Source organism: Ahaetulla prasina, chromosome 2, assembly GCF_028640845.1.
Source record: "Ahaetulla prasina isolate Xishuangbanna chromosome 2, ASM2864084v1, whole genome shotgun sequence".
NCBI lineage: Eukaryota > Metazoa > Chordata > Lepidosauria > Squamata > Colubridae > Ahaetulla > Ahaetulla prasina.
In genome coordinates, this window is record NC_080540.1 from 64327200 (window position 1) to 64354987 (window position 27788).

General features: G+C 37.1%; 1 protein-coding gene across 1 annotated transcript in view; it reads right to left on the reverse strand.

Annotated features, from left to right (window-relative positions):
• Positions 1–27788, reverse strand: part of CACNA2D3 (calcium voltage-gated channel auxiliary subunit alpha2delta 3) — a 688395-nt gene that overhangs the window by 38901 nt on the left and 621706 nt on the right. The window contains exons 28-31 of the mRNA XM_058170578.1: positions 12070–12131; positions 11460–11504; positions 9941–10003; positions 7136–7206 (exon numbers count right to left, since the gene is read on the reverse strand). Of these exons, the coding sequence (XP_058026561.1) occupies positions 7136–7206; positions 9941–10003; positions 11460–11504; positions 12070–12131 (241 nt within the window). The remainder of the gene's footprint in view (positions 1–7135; positions 7207–9940; positions 10004–11459; positions 11505–12069; positions 12132–27788) is intronic.

Here is a 27788-nt window from a genome sequence, read left to right on the forward strand (position 1 = left end):
TGGTCCTATTAGATCTCTCGGCGGCTTTTGATACCATCGACCATGGTATCCTGCTGCGGCGGCTTGAGGGGTTGGGGGTGGGTGACACCGTTTTTCAGTGGTTCTCCTCCTTCCTCTTGGGCTGATCGCAGATGGTGTTGGCGGGGGGGCAGAGGTCGACCGCGAGGCACCTCCTATGTGGGGTGCCACAGGGGTCGGTCTTCTCACCCCTCTTGTTCAACATCTATATGAAGCCCCTGGGCGAGATCATCCGTGGTTTTGGGATGCAGTGTCATCTGTACGCTGATGATATGCAGCTGTACATTTCCACCCCAAACCACCCCAACGAAGCCATCGAAGTGATGTCCCGGTGTCTGGATGGGGAGAAACAGGCTCCAGCTCAACCCTTCCAAGACCAAGTGGCTGTGGATGCCGGCATCCCGGTATAATCAGCTGATTCCATCGCTGACTGTGGGAGGCGAGTCATTGGCCCCCACGGCGAAGGTCTGCAATCTGGGCGTTCTGCTGGATGCTTGGCTGTCGTTGGAATATCAAACGACGGCCGTCGCTAGAGGAGCGTTCTATCAGGTTCACCTGATTCTCCAGTTGCGTCCCTTCTTAGACCGGGATGCCCTATGCACGGTCACCCATGCCCTTGTTACCTCCCGTCTGGACTACTGTAACACGCTCTACATGGGGCTCCCCTTGAAGAGCACCTGGAGGTTTCAGCTGGTCCAGAATGCAGCCGCGCGGGTGATAGAGGGAGCAAATCGAGGCTCCCATATAACACCACTCCTGCGCAGGCTGCACTGGCTTCCGGTGATCTTCTGGGTGCAATTCAAGGTACTGGTTACCACCTTTAAAGCGCTTCATGGCATGGGACCTGGCTATTTACGGGACCGCCTACTGCGACTGACGGCCTCCCAGCGACTAGTGCGCTCCCACAGAGTGGGCCTCCTCAGGGTGCCGTCGGCTAGACAATGTCAGCCGGGGGGAGGGCTTTCTCTGTGGGGGCCCCAACCCTCTGGAATGAATTACCACCTGGTATTCGCCAACTCCCTGATCTCCGGACTTTCCGACGTGAGCTGAAAACATGGTTATTTCATCGTGCAGGACTGGCCTGATAGTTTTAATTGGGAATTTTAAATGGGTTTTAAGGAATCAGCCTAAATTTAAATATTTCATTTTAAATCATTTTAATATTTGTAAAATTGTTTTAATATGGCTGTAAACCGCTCTGAGTCCTTCGGGAGAAGGGCGGTATAGAAATATAAACAAACAAACAAACAAACAAATAAATAAATCTATTATTATAGCAATCAATCTGGGTCATACAAAAGGATTGTTGTATTTTTCTCCTGGGTTTCTTCCTGAGATACATCCTGCTGGAACCTGGCAGTGAGATGACATATCTACTCCAAGAAATTAAGTAAGTGCTCCTCTTTGATTTCTTGGAGAAGGACATCTCATGACAAGAGGCCAGGAGTATGATCAGGAGTAGAGACCCAGGACCCTAAGCCCCAAAAAGAAGTCTGGTCTCAAAGGATCAGAAGAAAACAGCCTAGATTACGTAAAGGTAAAGGTTCCCCTCGCACATACATGCTAGTCACTGCCGACTCTAGGGGGCGGTGCTCATCTCTGTTTCAAAGCCGAAGAGCCAGCGCTGTCCGAAGACATCTCCGTGGTCTTGGGACATGGTGGCTCAGGGGCTAGGATGTTGAGCTTGTCGATCAAAAGGTTGGTAGCTCGGCGGTTCGAATCCCTAGTGCTGCCGTATAACGGGGTGAGCTCCCGTTCCTTGTCCCAGCTTCTGCCAACCTAGCAGTTTTGAAAGCACATAAAAATGCAAGTAGAAAAAATAAAGACCACCTTTGGTGGGAAGATAACAGCATTCTGTGCGCCTTTGGCATTGAGTCAGCCTAGATTACTCCATTACAAAAAGAATAGAGGGGAAAAACTGCCTACCACAAATAAAGTGGTTTCAAGAACTGCCCCGGTGGGGGGCAAAACTGAGAATTTAAAACTGGATATCATTATAAATAAGGTTTGAGTCTGATGCATGAAAAGGTGGATTGACTATCTTTTTTTCCTTCCTGTTTGCCTGTCATAAATTCTCCTGTCATCTGTACCCTCAAATGCCTGAATGCACCTGTTCCTAAATCTGTGCTGTCAAGAAAAGCCCGAGTCTGTCCTTAGACGGGAAAGGGAGAAAAAGGATTTCCTCCGAGCCGGGTAGCCTATGTGCCACTTTTAAAAAATCTTTCATGAAACAGTGCAGTTTTTTAAAAAATAAACTTCATTACCTTATTTCCTTTTGAAGGACTACTGAACAATTATTGTCAGAACTTGTAATTAAATTTAGAAAATGCCCTGCAATCAAACAAATATATTTATTTTTCATTTAAAATTTCTACATGCCTTATATTTTAAGAATAGCCCATTGCTTTGAGCGTATTATTTTTATGGCTGGCTGCACAGTCAGCCAGATCTTTTTTTACTGGAGTTGCCATTTTTATTCACCTATTGAGTTTTTCCCAAGGACCCGGGATAGGCAAATATTGTGCTTAATGGTATTAAAAGTGTAGTTGCAGGATGTAAGCTGCTTTGAGTAAAGCTGCCATTTGCAATTGACTGATGGTGATTTTGTCAGCGCTGATGGTGTTCAAGTGGTGCTCGAGATGTTTTGGGAGTGCATCCAAGATGCTTATTACTATTAAGACTATTTTTGCTTTCTTTTGGTGCAGTCATTCTACTTGTATTTGCAGGGCTTTCATTTTGTGATTTTCTTCAATTTCTTTTTTTATTCTGCTGTTTCCATAAATACTGCCACATCTATTACTCAGTTTTTTTTGTTTTTCTTGTCAACAATTGTTAAGTCTGCGGTGTTGTATGGCAGGTGTTTGCTTGTTTGAATTCTAGCACCATTGTTGTTACTTTGTATGCCATTTTCTGTAGCTATTATGTATGATCATCTTGCAGCAACTAACTAGCGATTCCGTTGTTTCTTCAGCTTTTTTGCAGAGACAACATTTCCTGTCTGTTGCTGTCATCTCAACTCTGGCTTTGTATGCATTTGTTCCTAAGGCTTGGTCTTGTGCAGTCAGAATTAGTCTCAGATGAAGTTGTGTAAAGGCCTTAAGGGCCATAGCTGCCACCCATCATTTTGCAGGAGCTGTGGCTCCTGTAGGATCCCCAAATTGCATCACACCCTTGAATGGAGAAATGCCCCCCACACCCAATCCAAAGTCAGATATAAAATACCTTCAAATCTAGGAAGGCCAAAAACCCACAGCACTTGGTCTTGTTAGGATGGATTTAACTTCCTGAAAGGAAACCTAAGATGTGATTCAAGGATGTAAATATTTTTGATTCTGAAATTTGTTTCGGATTCAAGAGTCAAGTTGTATCTTGATGAAGGTATCTTTTCTTTTATGTACACTGAGAGCATATGCACCAAGACAAATTCCTTGTGTGTCCAACCACACTCGGCCAATAAATTCTATTCTATTCCATTCTAAATCTGATTCTTGATTTTGTCTATTTTTATTTGCCTATTTATTTATTAGACTTGCATGCCGCCCATGTCATCTAGTGGCAACTCAAGTTAAAAAGGCAGAAGGTGCTTTGCTTGCACATGAGTTCAAGTGAAACATGTATTCTGTTGTAATTGTTTTATGAATTTACTTCACTCAATCTTGGTACCACTCAATTCCAGACTAGCCTTGGGCAGCTCACAATATGATAAACAATAAAAATGCAAAACAAAGCAAAATGGAATCCAGTCACTCTATATAAAAACAAAAAGAAAACACATCTGAAAAGTGGCTCCATCCCTGCTTAACCCAATGCCTGCGAGGATAACCAGGACTTCAGGACTTCGCCAAATATGGAACAGGATGGGCACATGGATTTCAGTGCGGATTTCATTCTAGAGGGCAGGTCTTCCATCATTGCTGGTCCTGATAGACCCTTATTTAATCAAAGGAACCCAGAGTGCATTAATTCTTCTGGCATTTCTAGCTATGTAAAAAACATGACAGACGGGCAATAACCTAGCCTCAGGCCATACAGTGCTCTGAAGGTGATGACCAATACCTTGAATTATACGCCAAAGCAAAATGGCAACCAATGTCACTCATGAAGCAATGTCACTCAGCTTTGAGTGGCTTTTTAGAGGAACTCATGAACAGCATATTGTTGTTGCAGTGCACCAGTCTGTGTCTAGGACATGAGTGACAATTTGAAGGGACTTCCAATCCAGGAAGGGGCTCAACTGGAGCACCAGATGAAGTTGTACAAAGGCCCTCTTGGCTACATCTACCACCTATTATTTGACTCCAATACACTATTACAGGGGCAAATCTCTCTCTCCCTCCCTCTCCCTCTCTCTCGCTCTCTCTTTCTCTCTCCTTCCCTCTCTCTCTCTCTTCCTCTCTCTCTCTCTCTCTCACACACACACACACTGAGAACGTGATGCTTTTATATAAACCATATAGACAGATGAAGTGTCAAAATAAAATAAAAATTAAAAATGATAAAGAGATTGTAAATAAAAGGGAAATATTTTAGAAGGAATCAAATTTGTGTTTGCCTTTGTAGTTTAACATCAATCCTACAATTAGTATAGGGACAATGAGTTTATCACTGTAAATAGTGAGTAGACATCTGGCTCTCCAAACAGTTTAAATTTCAACCACTAATAGCCTAGCCAGCATGGACAATGGTTACCACTGCTGAGTACTGTAATTCAGTAAAAGTCAGGAAAACTTCAGTTCAGAAAGATAGATCTTAGTCTGATGAAGCCTGGTAATTCATGTTTTTATGTAAAGCTCAATATCTACTTATTATACAAAGCAGGGGTGAAATGCTCCCGGTTTGGACTGGATCGGCCGATCTAGTAGCGATGGCAGTGGGTGGTTTGGAGAACCGATAGCAAAAAAGTCTAACTAAATAATTTGACAATTCAATTTTTTTAGCAATAACCAGCTCCTTGTATTTAAATCACCAGCTCATTTTTATAAGATGTTTTCAACATGGAGCTTAGCTTTTCTCAGCTGACTTTGATATTGGGAATTTTATAAGCATTAATGCTTAATCCATGAGCCATTCCAAATTAGCTATCAGAATTATAAAAATGGGTATCAGCACTTTATCCATAGTCTCTTTGCTTTATTCCTGTCAGATAGAACATTTAACAAAAAGCATGAAATATTTTGTAAATACAAATCACTGCTCTTAATTCTCACCCTCCTGCTTCTGCCCTCAGTTTGTTGATTGGAGGATATTTGGATTGGCTTTATATATTTCCTCCACTGGCAGAGAGAATATCCAGTGGGGGAAGAGTATATTGTTCTGGAAATCTCATTCTTTGCCAGTCTTTCCAAGTATAGATCAAATTTTTGGGTCCCTACCAGGTGTGGTTTTCTTAAGTGATGGTGGATCTACATTTTAAGCACATCCATTCCCACAAAGCCCCTTTGCATCAGCATAAATAGCATGAATTGGGTAGCTTATCATTATGGAAGACATGTCAGCAATATTGTTTTATACATAAATATATCTTGCAATTGTACATGCACATTTATGTCACCAGCCAACTTATCTCTTAATATCATCAGAAGCACTCTCCTCTTCCCCACAACCTCTGAAATCTGCATTGTCCCTACCATGTCCTTATTTAAACAAGCTTTCCTCCAAGCCTCGGGCTAGAGTGAATAACACAGCCCATAACAAGATAAGCAGTTTATTAGAAATAGTGTTATTTTTCCAACTTCTGTTTTTTTAATACTTTGATTCTGTTTTTTATATTGTTTGTAAGATCATGACTTAAACTGTGTACTGTCCAGTGTCATAATAGGAAGCTTATCCTCTTTTTCTCCATCCCCCTTTCATTGCATCCATTCTGTTGGAAGATTAATTTATACTTTTAATATCTTTTAATACAGGATAGTTACTTTTTCTTTCAGCCATCATTCTACTTTCACTTTAGTTTCTTTCCTTCACTATATGTGTTCCTTCCTTCACTAGGCAGTGTTTCAATCTTATGAGATTTGTTGCAATCTATTAGAAGCAGTATTAAATTAGAACAAGTAGTTTTCTTGTAGTGAATTACCAATTTAAGATCTCATCTGTGTTGCTCTTCTTCAATACGGTTGAAATCCTGGTTACTTGTTTAAAAATGAACTATTTAAAAATGATACTTGAGCTCTGGAAGCACTTAAACTATCACTGGATAGTCTTGCACACAAATTATTTCCTAGCCTAATCCATCTTGGAAGATATTTTGGGAATAAAATTGAGAGGGGAAGGGAAATAATTTTATAGTAGAGAAAAAATGAGGAATGAAATCAGACAGAGTTACTTCACTACTGTATAATGCCAAATAGTTTGTTTCTTTTGAATTGGCCTAGCTTTTCAGCTGACTTTAATGCACACTTGCATTCCTATAAAAGACAAAAACTATCTCAATATGTGACTATCCTTTCCCAGCACTGAAACAAAGAGGATAAATATGGGAACAACCACATTTTTTTCCTTTTAATGACCCTGTAATCCAGGGCTGTCAAACTCATGGGCCATGCCCATACCCTGTTTAGCAAAGGGGAAAAAATCCCTGATATATCATGTGACAGGGTTGTGACTTGAGTTTGATACCCCTGTTGTAATCCCTTGTATTCAGGGCAATTGAATGCAGCTGAGCATTTACCAGCCAGATGCCCTTCCTGATGCCTATGCGAAGCTCATAGCAGATATTTTCTGAGAGAGAGAAACACCTGCTAGTATCTAAGATAGAACTCACAGCCTCCTGATTGTTAGGCGAGAGCTTAAGCTTACCATTAAGCCACCACGCTACACATAGGAACAATCACAAAGATTTACTGAAATTGCAATTTGATTATTAATTTGTGTGTGGTGGGGATTTTGGGTTGGCTATCATCCTGAAGAATAAGCATGTTAAAGGAATTACAAACAACAGCTGATGATTGCCTTTTGCTACAAAGATGTACTTCATTTTGGGATGTCACCTGAACAGAAGTACAGGACACTAAGATCAAGATAGATACAGAAGATAGATAAAGAAACCAATTTTTGCATTTGTTGGATGTATATACATACGCTCACTTTAGCAAGAAGAAATAGGTGTGTACATCCTTACCTTTTAAATGAGTCCATTATTAGCAATTTGTTCATCACTGCACCTTCAATCTCACCAAAGAAGTTTCCAGTCTGAAGCCAAAAGAAAATGTCCAGAAATTTCAGATAAACGCAAATCAACACTGGTTACAATTTTATTCCTATAAAATGATCAGAATTTTTTTTAAAAGCATGAAATGAAGTCTTTTGCTGTTGTAAAAGTTGAAAAGGGTTTAAATATCATGAAGAATGATAAAGCTTACAAACTAATTCTTTGAAAGTTGTAAGAGTTTACATAATAGATTGCAGTTTATTGTGTAACATCTGATGCTGTAAATATATATATGTTAAAAATGTGCTGAACTCAAGCTTATAAAGAAAATGCTCTAATCTGAACATAAATCCATTTGATCAAAATTCTATTTCACAAAAATATAAATAGGGTTAGAAAAAAAATTCTAAACAAATAATAAAACGTGTTTTCTTTAATAATTCCTACACAACCTATTTAATGCTCTGCATTAATCACACACATAAATATTTAGTTTTATATTATGGAATGAGCTATTTAAACTTTATTTACTACACTAAAAAGGAATTAACAAAGATAAGTTTGAGATAAGAATTCAAAGTCTTAGGTTGTGAATTTTTCTGGCCAATCCCAAAGAGATTTGGCTAGGCTTTTCCCCTTGACATTCAAATCCCCCATATATGCAGCATATGTCATTTTGCAGCACAGGAACAACTTTTGTTTATTTCTTAAAGAAGTAATCCCAGCATTTCTACAGGGGGAAAAGGATGTTGCATGAATTCTATGAAGTTTGCTTTAATAAAATACTGATATACCTATATCCTCCCTATCTCCTATCTCCTCCCACTCATAATAATACCTATCTCCTCCCACTCATGACTATAATTATGTTGTTTGTATTTTTATGATTTATATTGCTCTGATTTGATTGCTTATTAGTAACCTATGACTATCACTAAGTGTTGTATATTATGATTCTTGCTGAATGTATTTTTTTCTTTTTTCTTTCCTTTTATGTACACTGAGAGCATATGCACCAAAGACAAATTCCTTGTGTGTCCAATCACACTTGGCCAATAAAGAATTCTGTAATACTGTATGTGATAGACTTGGCTTCAAATATGCACCCGGGAGTTTGCTGGCAAAGAAATTACAAGTGAGGCCCAAAATGGAGGATTTTTTTTTTGTTAATATGGTAAGACCTCCCTTTTTATATCCAAATTATTTGAGTGGGTAAAATTTGTATGAGCATTTGCATTTTATAGCCTGAACACATTCAGTTCTGAAAGCCTGTCTGAGGATGTCAGTCATCAAATAAATCTAAACATGTCTCACTTTCAGAAGAACATATCCAAGTTACTGGGGAAAAAAAATAAAGTTATGCTTAAAATATACAAGAGTTTTTAATCAACTTTAAAAGTTAACTTTCAACATAATATGGGTTAAATAATTTGAAACAAAGGGTATGATCCGTTTTAATTCCCATTGTTTGGAAATATTAAAATCTGTGGTTTGTTTATAATGAAATTGTGAACATAACTTTCTGCTTAACTTTAGCTAGATTATGTCCTAGAATTTTTTCTTCTACAGAAGTTAATTTGATCTGCTCAATTACTGTATACACAATACGACTAATTTTGTAAAGTATACAATTGTACTGCTTTTTCAGTAACCCATGAAAGAGGATGTTTATAGAATTCCCATAAAAGGGAAATGGAAGCATATTCCATTATTTTTCAAGTTATAGTCCTGTTTCCATAAATTATATTCATTAGTGGAATCCAATGTAATTTTTTCCACTGACAGAACTTTTCAATTACAGAATCCCCTTCATCAACCCTCAAACTCAGTTAAGTTACATAACTTTTTAAAATAAATCTGGGGTAAACAGGATAAATTCAGCAGAGAAGAAGAAATGAGATATCTGCTCATTAGCATTTGATTGTGCCCTGCATCTGAAAATATCTGATTACTCAATCTATTTTTTTAGTTACTATTACAAGGACCATTGTCTTATGGCTCTGTTTACTTCGAAAAGATTAAATGTTACATTTATCATCTTTAAAGTTATCATGCAGGAGATAGAAGCCATTATAGTATAAACATTGCTATTTAGTTAGCTGGATGTCTGACACTAAGGACTCATGTGGTAACATCTGTTCTGGATGTGACATTTTGTTAAATGGCTTACTGTAAACATTTACAAATGCTTATGACTTTTAATAAAAGTTGTTAGTCAGAAAAGGTGCAATCAGACTTCTGATATTTCACAAGTTCTATATAATTTTTATTGCTGAATCAAAGACTTCAGCTGCTGCATCAGGCTTGGCTAAAACCCAGATCATGTACTGTCTTCTACTTTTATTTCTTTTTCTAATAACTTAATTAATCCTGTAAAATCCTATGCAATGATCAATTGCCATTAGTTGCTCATATAAAATTGCCAAAATGTTAAAATCTAAACACAAACATTTCTAAATTGGGCAAAAGGTTTGAGGAGAAATCCATATTTAATGTAAGTGTCTTCGGGCATGGTAGACATGTCTGAAGAAGGGGTTCTACAACTTAAAGTTTTATGAGGTTAAAAGCAGACCCATCCAATGAAAGTTCATTATTCCAAACCATCAGAAAGAAAATTATTTCAGACCCTCTGAAAAGAAAACTATGCTCTTTGGGGCAAGGCGTCTTTTTAAAATTCTTTTCATCTCATGCTATTCATTATTTCTGTATACCACCAGCAAAAGGCATTGCATAACACTGGATTTTTGAGAAGGCAAGAAACAGATTTCTACGTACTTGCGTGTAGTCTTCTGAAACTAATATAAATCCATTATTATCGATGAGGTAACAGTTAATATTCTGTAAAGTAACAAAAAATGTGTGTTAAGTTCTTTCATTTCAATACTGTATTTTTCACTCAAGGAGGAAATAATATTCCTGTTTTGGTTGTAAAAATTAATCTGTAGTGCAGATTAACTTCACTGAGACTCAAGGAACTATCAATGTAATGATCTTGGAAAAAGGGAACTGGAGAAATGTCTGGCAAACTGCAAGAGCCAAACATAGATATCATAGGGCAAGGGTGTCAAACTCAAGGCCCGCGGGCCAGATCCGGCCTGCGGGGCCACCCTAAAAACAGTGAAGGACTGGCCTGTGGTGCCTCTGCCATAAAAAATGGAGCCCAGGAGGGAAGTGCATGGCCCTCCCGGGCTTCATTTTCACTGGCAGAGGACTGCAGGAGGTTGAACTGGCCACACCCACCCCGGCCACACCCACTTGGCACCCCAAGGGCAAACACAGCCCTGATGGGACCCTCAATGAAATCAAGTTTGACACCCCTGTTATAGGGTTTATCCACTTGTTTCATGACGTGACCATTTGAGAAAGGAGAACTGTATATAGAGAAGCATATTTATGAGATTAAAAACTTTAGATACCAGTATATACTAGAATAGATATATATAAGAAGTTTCTGAAAAGAGCCCAAAATGTAACTTAAACAATAAATGCCCTGTACTTCTACATTTTTCTAAACCAAGAAATGAAAACCGATACTGAAATTCATAATTTTTCACATTTATTTTTAATCTGTGCATTTTACATTTATACTGATATCTCAAAGTTTTTCTCAAAAGATAAGCCTAAGTGCAGTTAACAGAATATTCACTAGAAAAACTTGTATATACGTTGTCTGAAAAATCAGAATAAGAGCATCCTCTTAAACATTTTTCAGACCAACATTCAGACTTGGAAGTTTGAATAAAAAGAACTTTATGTTAAAAATGCTATTCATTGAAAAGATATTGGCTGCCACATTAAAGGGCAGGTTAGTCATTCAGCAAGACTAAACAGTAAATCATTTCCTGAACTATGCTACTTCAGGTTATAGTTAAATTGTGGTGGCATAGTTAAATATTTTGCCATGAAACACATGTACACAGAGTCAATAAAAATATCACGTCAGGGAGAAGACTGGAGTAGATTATTTTTCAAATGTCAATGATTTTTTTTACATGAAATATTTTCCTTTTGGAAACATTCAGATGTGATATAGCACAGCCCACATTTACTACTACATCCGTGGTAAATGAGACCTTAGTTTTGAACAAGCAAATACTCAAGGCTAATTCTCCATGTCGTCTTTCAAAATTACATCTCCATTTCAGTCAGGCATCAGGAGATAGAATATCTTTTCTAAACACACACTTGTTTGTGTACATATATTCATTTTAGTATGAATATATGCTTTGCATAATTGTCTGCAGTTTCATTGCTAAGTAGAATTGGCAGTGCATGTATGAAATATCTTGCTTACCTCATCATCACAGCTTATAGAACACCGACCATCAAGAGATGTGCACTGTAAAAGGAGAAGATTGATAGTATTAAAACACTACTAGAATTTAGAGTTTAGAAGTTTAGAATTTGCATCTATGTAACTTTTAGATAAGATATGGTGTGCAGTAAAATAAATAAATATTTATTTTTTATGTTGGGTTCACAAAACTATATGATAACAAGGAACAATTAATTGACTGTTGCAAAATAAAAAACTGAGTCAACACAAAAGTGCACTATATTTGAATGCAATAAATAGCTCTCTGATCCAAAAATGTCTTCAGACATTTGGAAGAACTGTTGGAAATGAGAAATAAATTTGAGTCATCCACATTTGGTGATTTCTCTTGGCACTTGTGTTAAACTCAACTCGAAAAAATAAATCCTGGCCCATTAGGCTATTTAAGCCTAGCTTCATCTTTAACTGATGATGGTGACCACATGATGGAATTTATTTACCAAAACATTTTCTGCCAGTTATATTTAACTTGCAGAAATAACAGATTTTGTCAGATGTTTTCCTGATTCTCTCCAGCTTTAATGTTAGCCAGTGACTCAAGATTTTTAAATAGTCAATAATAACATACCTGTCTACTGGCAGTCCAAAATTTCCTTTGGAAAAACTCCAGTTTCATCTGGATACCTACAGCTGATTGAAATGATGAACAACAGGTAATTTTAAAGGCTGTTTTCATACAGAGATTTACAAGTCCATTTTTTATAATCTAAAAAGTGTAAAATAAGAGCATATAACTACACATTTCTACAACAAATAAAATAGGACAATAAAGAGGGCAGCAAGTAAAATTTAACAAATAGATTTTCAAACCAAGGGGGTTAGATATGCAAGCAGGGATTCGGATAGACACGAAGTTCTTTATTTGATATAAAACATCTCTGATTCACTCTAACCTCATTTGAAAATGTGGTTCGGCTTCTTTAGCAAATCTAATATTAAAGAGCCCCTAAGTAACTTTATATTAATCCTAATGTGTCCAAATATGAATCTAGATTCCTGCATAGCTCTGAGCAAGTGTAGCAATATCTTGGAGTCAAGATACGATCCTAAAGTGGTTTATATTTCATTATCTAAGAAAAGGTCTTCATTATTTTCTACTATAACTTAAGTTCAGCGGCCCCCAATCTTTGCGGCTTGGCAGCCCGGTGGAGGGAGAGGGGAACTGCATCATGTGAGTAGTGGGTTGTCGCACATGCAACACAACTTGTGAACATGCACACTGGCCCACTCTGTGGCCCAGTTCCAAATAGGCCATGGCCCAGTTTGCAGCCCGGGGATTGGGGACCCTTGACTTAGTGTACATATGTACATAGTGTACATATGTACTGTACTTAGTGTATATATGTACATAGTGTACATATGTACTGTATATACTCATGGATAAGCTGAGAATTTTAGGCTCCAAAATGAAGCTCCAAAACTAGATTGGTTTATCCATGTATGGCATCAGCTGTAATACTTGTCTTTAAAATACATATGTATATATACTTGAGGACAAGCCAAACCAAAATATCATGAAAAATATGCCACCTGAAGAAAAGCCAACTGTGAAAATTAAAAAAAAAAAAGTCCTGCAGAATATATTTAAAAAGCATACAGTTTTAAGAGTCAGCTTTTAAGGGGCATGCATAAGAGCACCAGCGTGCCTACCGTACCTGTCCTAATGTTTCCTTTAGTTGTATTCATTTTATGTTTTCAATTTATGCTTATTTATATTATTTAATATGTATTTGATGAAATAAATAAATAAACAAACAAACAAACAAACAAACAAACAAACAAACTAGCTTATCTGTAGGGGCAGATTTTTAATGATGTTTTGGATAAAAATTGGAGAGTCAGCTTATTCATGTAAGTATTAAGTAGTAGATAAGTATAATAAATAGATTAAGAACAATGACTGAAGTATATAAGTGGCCTAAGAAATAAAAACAGAACAGCATTTTAACTACATTTCTAATTATATCTAACGACGGTAGAGGAAACATTCCCTTTATGTGTGCCGGACTCTTAGTTATTTTATCGATACATCCATGTTTTTTTTCTGCAGAAATATGGAAGCAGTTTGTTGTCTTGGCATTTTTAAAACTCTTTATCTTGCCTATGCTATGCTTGCCTTGCCTTGCTAGCAAGAATATTGCAGAAATATATAAAGGGGCAGATCATCCGTTACACATTCATGTCAGTCATCCTGCCCCTGGGTCACCTTGAGTGCAGATCCTTCTGAGTTCTAGTAATGCTGAACAGTCTCCCATCCAAGTACTAACTAGGCCTGATCCTACTTAGCTGCCAAGCTGTCACTTGCTGAGACTAACTAACGAGCTTATGTAATATTTACCACTGAAAAAAAGTTAAAAACCTGGATTGGACTGTGCAAAACTGTTACTTCATGAGAAGAGGGGAAAGTGAGAACAATTGATTTACTTTTATTGGTGTCAGTTTTACTTTAATGATTGGCTGGTGCTATTTTAAATGGATTATGTAGGAAATCAAATATCAGGTAGAGTCTTTTGATCTGTTCCAGTTTACTACTATTCAGGCAGAACACCTGTCATTTTCAGTGGGAATTTTCCTTGTTTAAAATAGCATGACTAGATTTATCTCTGTTTTCCCAGGTGTGCAATCCACTATGATATCTTACACTTTTGGCACATTGGACACAGATACCATCAACTTAACTTTAGTTGGGATGTAAAACTGAGACTGTGGAGTCAAAACAATAGCATGATCAAATAAATGTCTTACATGATACTTTGATGGTGGAAAATAGGGGGGTGGGGAGTTCTCCCACATGAATTTCATGGGGTCAATGAAGAAATTTGTTTTAAAGAAAGAGAATTGATTTTTAATTCAACTAGGCATGCTGGGATGTAGTACTAATTTTCTTTCAAATCTCAGAGGTAAACATATTGTAAATGTCATATAAGACATTTATATAGAGTTGAACTACTTGAATTAGTGTATCTTTTTGTTCTCTACATTAAATGTTTAGATGATATCATATTCTAAGGACTAATCAAATATATTCTCAACAAACCTGAACACTAACAAAATGAAAATCAATGGAGAGAAAAATACAATTTTACTCATATGCAAGAAAAATCAAATGTGGAGGTAGATTAGCTGAAACCTTGCTCAATAGCAATAACTATGATAAGGATATTGAAGTCGTAGTGGACAATCACTTAAATTATGAGCCAGCAATGTACAGCAGCAGCGTACAAAAAAGCCAATAAAATCCTAGGCTGCATTAACAGAGGGTTAGAATCAAAATTCCGTGAAGTATTAGTACCATTTTATAAAGCCTTAGTAACACCACATTTAGAATACTGCATCCAGTTTTGGCTGCCATATTATAAAAAAGTTGTAATGCACTGAAGACAAATTCCTTGTGTGTGTCCAAACATACTCAGCCAATAAAGAATTCTACCTAGCTAAAATTAACCAGTAGAACAGGTTTCCTTCAGAAGTTGTAGGTGCCCCATCATTGGAAGCTTTTAAGAAGAGACCAGCCACTTGTCTGGAATGGTATAGTGTTTCCTACTTGAGCAGGCAGTTGGACTAGAAGACCTCCTACTATTTCAATCTTTTTGAAATCAGCATCTAAAGTAAACACTCCACAACACTCTGGAATCTAAAAAATAATGAATTAAGAGTTTATGTTCCTCTAGGAACTTGAAACACTTACAGGGGATTCTCCATGTATTTTATTCCCTATAATAACAATCCTGGGAGGTAGGTTAAGCTGTAAGTGTCTGGCCCAAAGTCACCTTGTCAGTTTGCAAGGCTGAGGGTGAACTGATTCCCTCCATTCTTAACCAGTCTTACAACCACCTCATCATACCGAGTTCTTAGAACAAAGGTTAAAATAACCTATCAAAACAGAGAGTTACAAAGGATATTTTACAACAATTAAGCTGCCTTTCTGCAGTTTAGAAACCTGGTACAGAGACCTGTCAAGTTATTGGATCAGTTGTGTGAAACGGTGTCTGGTTCAAAGAATCAGGGCCATCCGTTAAATTGCATCATAGAGGATTTATTCAAGCCAATACACAAGAATCTGGTCAATTAAAATTCAACACTAAATTGTTGATCCACCAGGTAATTAAAGAGGGACTGGACTTGGACCATTTGTGGGAACATGACAATTCTAAGCTGATGATGCAATTAATTCTGCCCCTTCCCAGCTCTGGTTCCTCTTCTCTTACACAGAGGTACCTATTATTCTAGTGATCCACTAAACAAGGGAGTAGGGCATCTATAACTAAGCTTTATTCAAATGATAAAATGATGAAGAATCCATTTGCATAATTTTGCATCAAATGTCATTATACAGTTGGTCTGCAATACAGAGGGTTAAAAAAAAAAATCCTGAATGCTGTCTCCAATGTATTTCCTCATTAGGGAATCAGAGAGTAAATAAATACACATTTATTTATTTAATTAATTTATATTGCTGCCTATTCGCCCATGGCAACTCAAGGTGGCTTACAGAATATAAAACCACATTTAAAACAATAAAAACAAAAAGAATCAAATAAATTAATATAGTACAATATAACAAAATCACTCCTCACCTCCCGCCCCAGTGACAGCAGTTCACATGAGCCATTTAATGGATTCCATCCCACTCTGGGTTCCCTAGGCCTGCTGGCAGAACCAGATCTTCAGTGCCTCCTGGAACAGTATTAGAGTAGGGGCCGTTCTAATCTCTGGGGGAATGATGTTCCAGAAACAGGGAGCCACCACAGAGAAGGCCGTTCTTCTGGATCCCACCAGGTGTTTCTCCCTCGGGGATGGGACCTGCAACATTCCCTGCCTCCCCACTCTGATGAGTCAGGAAGATGTGACCGGCAAGAGACGGTCCCTCAGATAACCTGGTCCCAAGCCATGAAGGGCTTTAAAGGTGACACCAGCACCTTGAATTGCACCCGGAAGCAAATCGACAACCAATGCAGCTCCCGCAGGAGAGCTGATGCATGTGCACACTGGGGTCTGCACAAAACCATGCGGTCCACTGCATTTTGCACCAACTGAAGCTTCCAGATGCTCTTCAAGGTCAGCCCCATGTAGAGCATGTTGCAATAGTCAAGACAGGAAGTGACTAGGGCATGAGTGAATGTGAGTAGGGACTGTTGGTCCAAGAAAGGGTGTAATTGGCGCACAACCTAATGTTGCACAAAGGCCCTCCTGGCCATGACCACCACCTGCTCTTCGAGCAGGAGTCGTGAGTCCAGGAAACCAGAGCCACTCGATCTTACAAGAGTTTAGTTTCAACCCATTGCTCCCCATCCAGCCCCTAACAGCCTCTAGGCACTGCGAGAGGGAGGACACATTTATTAGAGTCATGCACACAAACACAAATCAGTCACAGATATGGGCCCCACATCTTCTGTGTACAAAAATGAAGAAACATTTGTCCTGTATTTTTAATAAGGATGTTGACATGCTGACATTTATGGAGGAGATTACCTGTTAAGAGATAAACAGGCTAAATTCCTTAAAAGCAGCTTATCCATTTGTTATCATTATCTACTGTTAGGCATTTCTTTATTTAATATTTGTACAAAATATGTGGCATTTTCTAATCTCTGCAAAGGATAGTAGAACTCTATTTTGTACAATGAACTTTAGTGCTCAATATAAACATAAAGTACTTACTATGTTGGCTGAGAGCCTGCTAGCCTGAAGTACCCTGCTCTTTCATTTTAAGCCATGTTAAAATACAGAATCATTAATTTTCCTTTTTATAATCTGCATTCATTTAACATTTTTTTTAAGATTAGGGCAGTTGTATCTGTAATTAATTGCAGGTGTGCCAGGTAAGGTTCCTTTGCCTTTAACTTCAGAAGTTAAATGATAATCACCAGATCCCAGAAAAGCTCCTGATTTTGAAATTGCTTTTTAAAGTATTTCACTGAAGCATTAAGAACAGCGAAGCATAAGGCCTTGTCCTGAGAGCTGTTAGAGGGGGTGGCACCTGTTAAGCTTCAATCATTTGAAGCCATCAACAAAAATGCAGCATGTTGTATGTTACTAGAGTGAATGTTTTTGGCTTCTTTTTCAAATGTTATTAATTTGGTATATTTGTCCAAGGAAAAAAGGACCATGTTTCCATAAATGAAGATCCAATCTCTTTCTGGATTAAGCAGAAAGATGTAAAAGAGAGTTTTAAATTCAGATAATGAACACTGGGAACTCTGATGCCAAGAAAACATGTCCCTTGGTTCTCTTGTTGTTGCAGGGGGTTTAAAGGGAGCTTCCCTAAAATCCATCTTGGTTTTTTGCACCTTCACCATTCACTGGACTATATCGTGCAATTATACTATTACCAATTTATGAATTCATACTTTCATAAGCATTCCACAATATTCATACATTCTAGCATACATTTTAGCCTCTTTGTTTATAATTAAACATATACCTTTATTTCCATAAATAGATTCTCTTTCAGTGAAACTTGGGAAGTTTCACTGAAACTTCTGGGAAGAATCTTGCTTTTTGTGGAAGTGGAATAATAAAGAACTTGACAACTGTGGGGAAACTATAGTTGCTTTTATATTTGAAGAACTGCTTTGTAGAAGATGTAGCTGATTTGTGCTTCTAGGACAATGATGACAAATCTATGTCACACATGTCAAAGGTGACATGTCACAATATTTTAGATGACATGCCAGTGATCACCAACACCCGACAACAACTATTCTCCCTGTTTGAGCTACTGGAAAGTTATGTATACGAGGATCAGCAAGCAAGGTCAAATCTTTCACTCAATTAAAGATAGGAAAAGATAGGAATTTACTAGATTCCCTCCTAATCTCATTTTATTTGTAATTGGTTTCCAGTCTTTTTGAATCTTAAGCGGCATTACGGATTGCTTCTTACTGAGTTAGTGCAAGCAGTTTCTGAAAAGCTTTAGGAATCACGCTCCACAGAACAAGCTCACCAAGCAAGTGAACAGGGAGACCAAATAGAGGTTTTGCAGAGGAGAATAGCATCGCTTTCTTTATAGAACATAGGGATGAAAAGAACCGCTCTTGTAAAGAATATATGACATTTTTGTTTTCTTCCTAGAAGATGTTATGAGTTACATATGATTTAAGTGCAGATTGATTGCCCTCCTGGTGAACCAAGTGGAAGATCCTAGCCACCCTCCATTGTATTAAAGGTGATGAAGAACAGTTGGTTCAAATATAGGAAATATTTGTGGAGGTTGGGGAGAAGGACCATACTTATAAAATAAAACCCCTTTTCTTTGGCACTTCAGAATAGATTCTAGAAATTTCTCATTGCCGATTTTTTTTAACGATGCTGCATTAATAAAAAAATACTGCTGTAACCCACAGGGATTGGGAAGAAAACTATTCAAAGGGAAGGATTTCAACTTCTACATGAAGAAAAACCAAACGATTATTCTATCTACAAAGATAGAATAAAGCAGTCTAGAAAACAGTGCAAAGCCAATCTCTAGGCAGTGAAGGTATCCAATAACGTAGCATATATTCTTTACAAGAGCGGTTCTTTTCATCCCTATGTTCCATAAAGAAAGCGATGCTACTCTCCTCTGCAAAACCTCTATTTGGTCTCCCTGTTCACTTGCTTGGTGAGCTTGTTCTGTGGAGCGTGATTCCTAAAGCTTTTCAGAAACTGCTTGCACTAACTCAGTAAGAAGCAATCCATAATGCCGCTTAAGATTCAAAAAGACTGGAAACCAATTACAAATAAAATGAGATTAGGAGGAAATCTAGTAAATTCCTATCTTTTCCTATCTTTAATTGAGTCAAAGATTTGACCTTGCTTGCTGATCCTCGTATACATAACTTTCCAGGGCTCCATTGCTTGCATATCATAAAAGTACTATACACACACACACACACACACACACACACACACACACACACACATTTTCTGAGGTTTTCGCAGGTGTTTGTATGTAGGTCTTTGGTTATTCGGGTTTTCTCCCGCGTAAAATTGGAAGTGTCTTGGTGACGTTTCGACGAAGTCTCATTCATCATCTTCAGGCTTCAGCTTCGTGCTTCTGGGAGCAATGTGTGATTGCAGCTGTTTCTTCCTTTTTAACTGCTAGTGGGGGTTTGAAATGATTGGGTGGGAGCTTGGCTGTGCTCTGATTGGACCCACACTGATCATGAAGCACGACCAAGGACCAGAAGCCAGACCGCAGCTGCAACATTAGCCATTTCAAACCCCTCCAATCCGTACATGCAGCAGACTGACACCCACCATGAAGATGTAGCACGACCACGAAGCCAAACAACAGCAATGCAGCTCACCAGCTCAAATCCCCCTGCAACTCAGACTAATCTGAGCACAACCAAGCCCCCACCTAAACAGGAAACACCCCCATCCAATCAGAGCACAGCCAAGCTCCCACCCAATCAGTTCAAACCCCCACTAGCAGTTAAAAAGGAAGAAACAGCTGCAATCACACATTGCTCCCAGAAGCACGAAGCTGAAGCCTGAAGATGACGAATGAGACTTCGTTGAAACGTCGCCAAGACACTTCCAATTTTACGCGGGAGAAAACCCGAATAACGAAAGACCTACATACAACACCCGCAAAAACCTCAGAAAACAAATACACACACACACACACACACACACACACACACACACACACACACATACACACAGAATTTTATTTTCTGACTGCAGAGTTGCTGTATTTAAAGGCAGTATAGCAGAGAAAGTACATAATAATGTAATCAAATCATATTCTTGAGTTCTAATTGTTGGCTTTTGAAATGGACCTATTTCAGACTCTGCTTACTGGCTGTGGCAATAAAATCATCAAATCAACATTTCAACAGTGTTTTTCTATTCCTACCTTCTTAAACTATATGGACAATGGCCTGTCTGTTTAATAAACACAATACATTTGATGATAGACTGTTTTGTTTAAGGGATATTAACTGAGGCCACTATTTCCTAACAGCCTTACCAGGAAAAAAAAAAACATCCGCAGCAATGCTTTTATTCCAACAGACCTTCAAAAAATAATCCTCACTTTCATCCCTTTTAATCACCGAAGAACAGGAACCATCAGCGCTGCCATTTCTTATCTAACAAAGCCTGCACTTACTACTCTTATAACAATACTGTAATCTCCTTTACTAATTGACAAAACCCATCTTTCTTTAGTACAATTTTTGCAGGCATGCTGCATCTGGCGTTCTTAAAAATGCCTACCCATAGGAAAAGCCAGTATGGAACCAGGGTGGTCCATAGACAGAGGCATAGAAAATCTGCTGAAATATAGATGTGTGGCATAGAAGATGCATTCACTTCAAAAAAATCAGGGATCTGAAATACATAATCACTTACGACCCAAATACCCCTAAACACTCCCAAACACAAACTTCTGAGTCTCACTTCTCTTACCCGTGGATTTGCCACCAAAACAAGAAAGGAGTTGATTGACTGAAGCATCCAGAATAGAGCAATCAAAGAACTCCGCTTCTACATATTTTTTGAAGGCTGGAATGAGTAAATTATGAGTTATGTCACCACCATTACCTCTGAAAACCATAACATATCAGTAGTAGTAACATATGGTTACTACTATACATATTATATAGTATATAGAGCAGAACCTTTCAAGATAGACAATTGGAGCTGGGTAACTAATAAATTCAAATACACACATACATGTTAATTACATGTTAAGTAATTAAGTTATACTATAAATCTTTAAGGAATTGAAACTTTAAGTAATTGAAACCTTTAAAGCAGGGCTGTCAAACTCGCAGCCTGCGGGCTGGATGTGTCATATGCTAGCCACGCCTAAGCCCAATTTAGCGAAGGGGAAAAAAGTTGTGATAAATCATGTGACAATGCAGATTTGGCACCCCTGCTTTAAAGGCTTCACTGCAGTGGTGGAATTCAATTTTTTTTTACTACCGGTTCTGTGGGCATGGCTTGGTGGGCGTGGTGTGCCTTGGTGGGCATGGCTTGGTGAGTGTGGCAGAGGAAGGATACTGCACAATTTCCATTCCCTCCCCACTCCAGGGGAAGGATACTGTAAAATCTCCATTCCCTCCCCAATCCAGGGGAAGGACACTGCAAAATCCCCATTCCCACCCCTCTCCTGGGGGAAGAATATTGTAAAATCTCCATTCCCACCCCACTCTGGGGCCAGCCAGAGTTGGTATTTGCCGGTTCTCCGAACTACTCAAAATTTTCGCTACCAGTTCTCCAGAACCTGTCAGAACCTGCTGAATTTCACCCCTGCTTCACTGACATCTATAAAATGTTCGTTAAGAACACTATTCTGGGATTCATTGCCACTGAAATTATGGATACAGTTCAGGGAGATCTAATTAACATCATTAGAATGTACCTGTCCAATGTAAGGGATTGATTGAGGGACAGATATATATAACGAAGGGGGAATACCTAATTTTTAATCTAGCTTTCTTTCAGAAATTAAAAAAAAAATGCTAAATGATCAGTCCTATTATCTTCAACAATTAGGAGAGAAAAGTTACTTTTATAAATAAATATACATGGAATACTTGGAAATACATGTTATTCCCATAAGCTGCAACACTTATTTTAATGGATATATCAAATGCTCTGCAAACTTTGTGAAGAAATTTTTTCCCCCAAAATCTTGGGCAACTTTTAGGGCTGGCTTATATAAACTGCCAAACCATAATTTGGTTTGCTTGATTTTGGCTTAATGTGATGCATGAATCTCTCTTCTGTGTCTATGCAGCCAAATGTAGACTGTTTCTGTACTGTCTATATTTAATGTAGATATATTTCAATACTATTTATTATTTTTATTTTCTTAAAATAATCATATATCTCTGTTCTTCCAATAGATCCCAGAACATTAACCAGCTAATATATCATAAACAACAAACAATACAAAAAACAAAACAAAACCCTGCAGCGTGCATAATAAAATGAGACAGTGGCCTAAAGTATACAGCAACTCAAGGCACTTCTGAAATGCAAACAACTTTCCTTTAGGGTTTAATGTTCTATTACGGAGGAGTCCTGACCAGGATGCTTATAATAGAATCCAATATAATTCGTTATCCTTGAGATCATGAACAAGATTAGACAGCAGAAAATTCTTGAAATTGTTAGGCATCCATAAATCATGTTGTGACTATTTTAATCTATAGCAGGTTTTTTTCCCCCCAAATGAATAAAACTTCCTTTTTTCACTAAAAATTTATTTATTCCCATTTAAGTTCAAGCAAAATAAAGAATCTATTTGATAAGAGTTAAAAAATGTGAGAACTTTTTTTTGGAGGGGGGGAGGGAAGCTCCATAGGCTGATATGGGGAAATGATAATGTTACAAGTTTCAGTTAAAACAATTTGAGCAGAACCCTATGCATTATCTTCACCCCAAGGGCAGGTAACATCAGCACTTGTCTTTCAAACTTAACAAAATGAGCAAGCAAAAAACTACAAACATATTCAGACAAAATCAGATTCTTTGCAACTCACGCTCTAGCCTGGATATTCTCTTCCACCTGGCAAAAAAATCTAAGGTATTTTTATTATGTGTTTGTTTTCTTTGATATAATTCTCAGACCTCTTTTAAGACTTCAGCCTTCTCAAAGTATGTAATCTAAAACAATCAACAGGTGGTATAAAATCATACAACAGCTCTTGAAAAATGAAAGCAATACCGCTAAAATAAAATACAATTTCAATGATCAGATAGCTCCAAATACCATAGAAGACTTTTCGTCAAAAGTCAAGCAATGAGAAATATTTTTAAAAAAATATGACGGTAATCCAAGCATTCTAGGATGGGACTAGCCATATCTGACATTTTCACTGGTGTAAAACTATAGACATGCCTATGCTTAAAGAACAGTCTATTTAACAGAACTCTGCCATTTTCATAAACAGCATGTAGGTTTGTAGTGGATTTTATAAATAAACGTGGCCAATTTTGGAAATATCCAGCAGTAAAATCAGTATAATTCCTACTCAACTGAATGTTCCAAAGATTTAATACTTCTGACAACAGCACAACTGTGGTATGTGTGGTGAATAACAAGGGTTCACTTACACATACCTTGCTTCCCTCTCCATCTTCATATGTGGGTAGAAAAATGGTTTATAAAGTCTAAAGAAATCTGCTTGCAGTTAAGAAAAAAAATCCCAAAAGTTTTATATGATATTATAGTAGACCTAAAAAATACACAATTGCTTAGTACAACAGTTGATAAAAAGGGAGGGTTTTCCCTTTGGCAAGCATTTAGAAAGAAAAGCATGATAGATGATAGATAAATATAAATATAAATGATATAGATATACACAGATATAGAAATATCTCTAGAAACAACCGATATTTCTATGTTGCAGAAATATCCAACATATCATTCATGTTGAACAGTATCACACAGAAATTGTTCAACAGATTCATATGTTAATGTCCTGAGAAATGCCACATAAAGTAGTAACACAGATATTGAATTTTCTATCTGGCTATCAAATTTATATATACTGTTGATTAAACCATTATAGCCAATACTACGTAGTGGACTCAGTTACATCTGTTAAATAAGTATGGATGAGATTGTTTTCCAGAGGATTCTGGATAGCAGCTCTGATTATGTTTTGCCAATGATTGTACTAGCCAGGTTAATGGGAACCATAGTTTCACCATATCTGACCTATCGTAGGACAGAGACCAATAGAAAAGATATAAAACACAGAAAAGAACTTTGGAAGTCTTTTAGTACAACCCCCTGTTTAAGCAGGAGACCCTGTACCATTTTGGACAAATAGTTATCTAGTCTCTTCTTGAAAACCTAGTGATGGAGCACCCATAACTTCTCAAGGTAAGCCATTCCATTTATTAATTGTTCTCACTGACCACATACTATATAACTCTACTATAGAAACTGCCCACTGCCCATTTACAAAAAAGGGATACATTTGTGAAACAACCATTTAGAACATATTTGCTAGAGAAAAAGGAATAAATGTTGCAATGGTAGACTTCAAGGGCATAGTAAAAATATAAAACACTGTTTTGGAAAATTAAAGAATGAGTTAAGAAGAAAAAATCTTTCAAGAAAACCTGAAAAGTCAGCTTAGTGATATTCATTTACACACTGAGGGACATCTTCTGAAACCTTGCTACACTTTCCCTCTCTTTTCTATTAAAGTACATTAAATACCCTACATAAATTCTTTTACTTCTTGTCAAATTTTTCTTTCACAAGGTAATCTCAACCCTATATTTCACCTTCCTGCTTCCTATCAGTGCTCTATTCTGTCTATTTCTTACTAAAAGCCAATATGACTATTGAGGTCTCTAATAAAATAATAGTTGTTAAGGTTAAATGCTTCAAAACAAGTCATTATTTTCACAGCAATAAAAATAGTATAAAGGATAAACAATTTCATAATCATATCCTAATATTTATCAAAAAAATAGATAAATACATGTAGGAAGCGCTGTAAGTTAGAATACCCTGGTAGCCACTAAGCTGAAAAAACAAACAAACAAACAAACAACAAACAAACATGAATAATGAAAAGTCAAAGCTGGAGTCTCCTTTGATGTAAATTGGGTTATCTATCATGTCTAAAAGTGAAATTAAGTTAAATGCATAGCTTTTAAGAAGAGACCAGAAATGATCTAAATAAACAACATGTAAATCCTATATTTAATCTCAGACATGTTTTTCTAATTCTCCTTTTTCTTGATCCCTTTTGTTGCTATTACTTTTATGTCAAGTTTCATCTGTTTCCATTTACGGTAACAACTATATGAACTTACTAATTAACTTTAATCATGCTTATCTCCCCAGCATTTTTCCGTATCTACAAAGATGTACATTGCACACAGTGCTCTGTGCAAGCTGGGAATTGATTGATTGAAGCCTATGTGGCTGCCATCACGAAACAGGCAGACACATGAAATTTGATTTAAAGACTCTTGGCTACTTCTTTATTTAACTTGCAATTAAATGTAAGCTTAACCAGCCTTCTTAGATCCCTAGAATAGCACTAGACTCACAAGGCCCCCTTTCCGCAAACCAAAATACTATTTCACAGGATAGATGGAGTGCAGAAAGCAATTCCTAGACCTGGGCCAGGTTGCCAAAACATTTTATTCTCCACCTTAAAAGACTTCTGTCTCTTCTTGTCCTACAGTGAAGCGTACACTTCATAACTACCATGCCAATAAATTACCTTTTGCAAGACTGATGCTTACATTAAAAAGTAAATAAAGTCAAGCTGATTCTCTGATGGAATTCAAAATGTAAGCAAAAGATAAGGTGCATTAAACCATGGTACATCCAGCATAGAATATCTTTGCCTAACATTGGAAAGATCAAATGACCCTGGACCTCATTTTCCTCCTAGTAGCTAACTTTTGAAGGGGGCAAACATATTCTTTTATGTTTCAGTAGCAGTTGAAGAAATCTGAGACAATGTCAGAGACAAGAATCAAAGTTTCGAACCAGATTCAATATAATATAATATGATATCCTGTGAACCCTCTGGCAGCAATGGTTTTTCTCCCCCCCCCCCTTACCAATCACCATATTCAACTTCAGTCAGCAGGCAAAAGAAACTGACATGCTACACAGTCATATATAACTGAGCATTTACTGAAAATTACCTACACTAGAAAAGCAATACAATATTCAGATCAAAATCTATGAGAGATAGATGCTTTACAGATCTATAGATCTAACTACTGTTTCTAGAAAAGCCATTTAGAGATGCTTTTAATGAACTGGGGTTAACCTTTTTCCTGCCTACTCTTACTCAATTTCAAGTCATTCACAAAATTTCCTTTCTGCTATTAGCTTCCAAACCTCAAGCTGTGTATGGAAACCAGCAAAGAAAAATGTAATTTGGAGAAGCAATTTGAAATGAAGAATTGAAAGATATATTAAAAGCTATCTGCCAACAGTGCCACATTACTTTCTTACTCCAATCAGCTTTTCTTGGAAAGAGGATACAAACTAGCCAATTTTGATTTCTGTTGCAAATATTATTGTTAAATATCTTGGATCTTCTTTATATCTGAATTTAGTCAGTGTTTTGTCACAAAACATCAATTCCCTTACTTCACTCAGCAGTATTCTTTTTCTTATATATATATTTTGGCAAACTAGCTATATTTCTTCATGGAATCTGCAAGATACCAAGAGAAATTAAGAAGACTGATCACCAAAGTTTTAAATTTGAAAAAATCTCAATTACAGTTATATGATATGGCTTCTCAGTTTTAACTCTTTCTTTCTAGCATCTGAAAAAAGCTGAGTAATAGTCTTATCTTTGAACATTTTAGGATTGACAGCTAGATCATAAAAATTAACAAAAGTGCTGACATTAATCATGATATTGAGATACTTCATAATATTTTATTGTATAACCATATATTATTATGTTTTGTTTTGTGCCTTTGAATCAGTGTTGACTCTGAAGGTTTTTGGAAATGGCTTGCCCTTACCTCCTTCCTAGGGCTGAGAGAGAGCGACAGACCCAAGACCCAAGATCACCCACCTGGCTTTGTGCCTAAGGGCGGAAGGGGGAACTAGAATCCACAGTTCCAGTTTGCAGCCTAAACATTGCACAAAACTGGCTGTCTTTTATTAGGAATAAGGTACTCTCAAATAATAATAATAATAATAATAATAATAATAATAATAATAATAATAATAATAATAATAATATCACAATTGTGGAAAAGAAAAAAGTGTGGATAGTTGACATTGCTATACCTGGTGACAGCAGAATTGATGAGAAACAACTTGAAAAAGTCACCAGATATCAAGATTTGAGAATCGAATTGCAGAGACTCTGGCATAAATCAGTGCAGGTGGTTCCAGTACTTGGCACACTGGAAGCTGTGCTTAAAGACCTAGGCAAGCACTTAAAAGCAATTGGCGCTGACAAGATCACCATTGGTCAGCTGCAGAAGGCCACCTTACTGGGATCTGCTCGCATAATTCGCCGATACATCACGTAGTCCTAAACGCTTGGGAAGTGTTCGACTAGTGATCTGTGATACGAAATCCAGCATAATTATCTCATTTGCTGTGTATACTGTCATTTTGTTTAAATAATAATAATACTAATAATAATAATAATAATAATAATAATAATAATAATAATAATAATAATAATAATAATAATAATAATTTAATATGTATATGCAGCAAAATTGCACAAATTGATTTACAAAGCTAGACATGGCCAAATTGCTAAATTAATCTATTGGTCTTTATATAAAAAAATACGACTTGCCTGTATCCAAAAAGTCATGGGA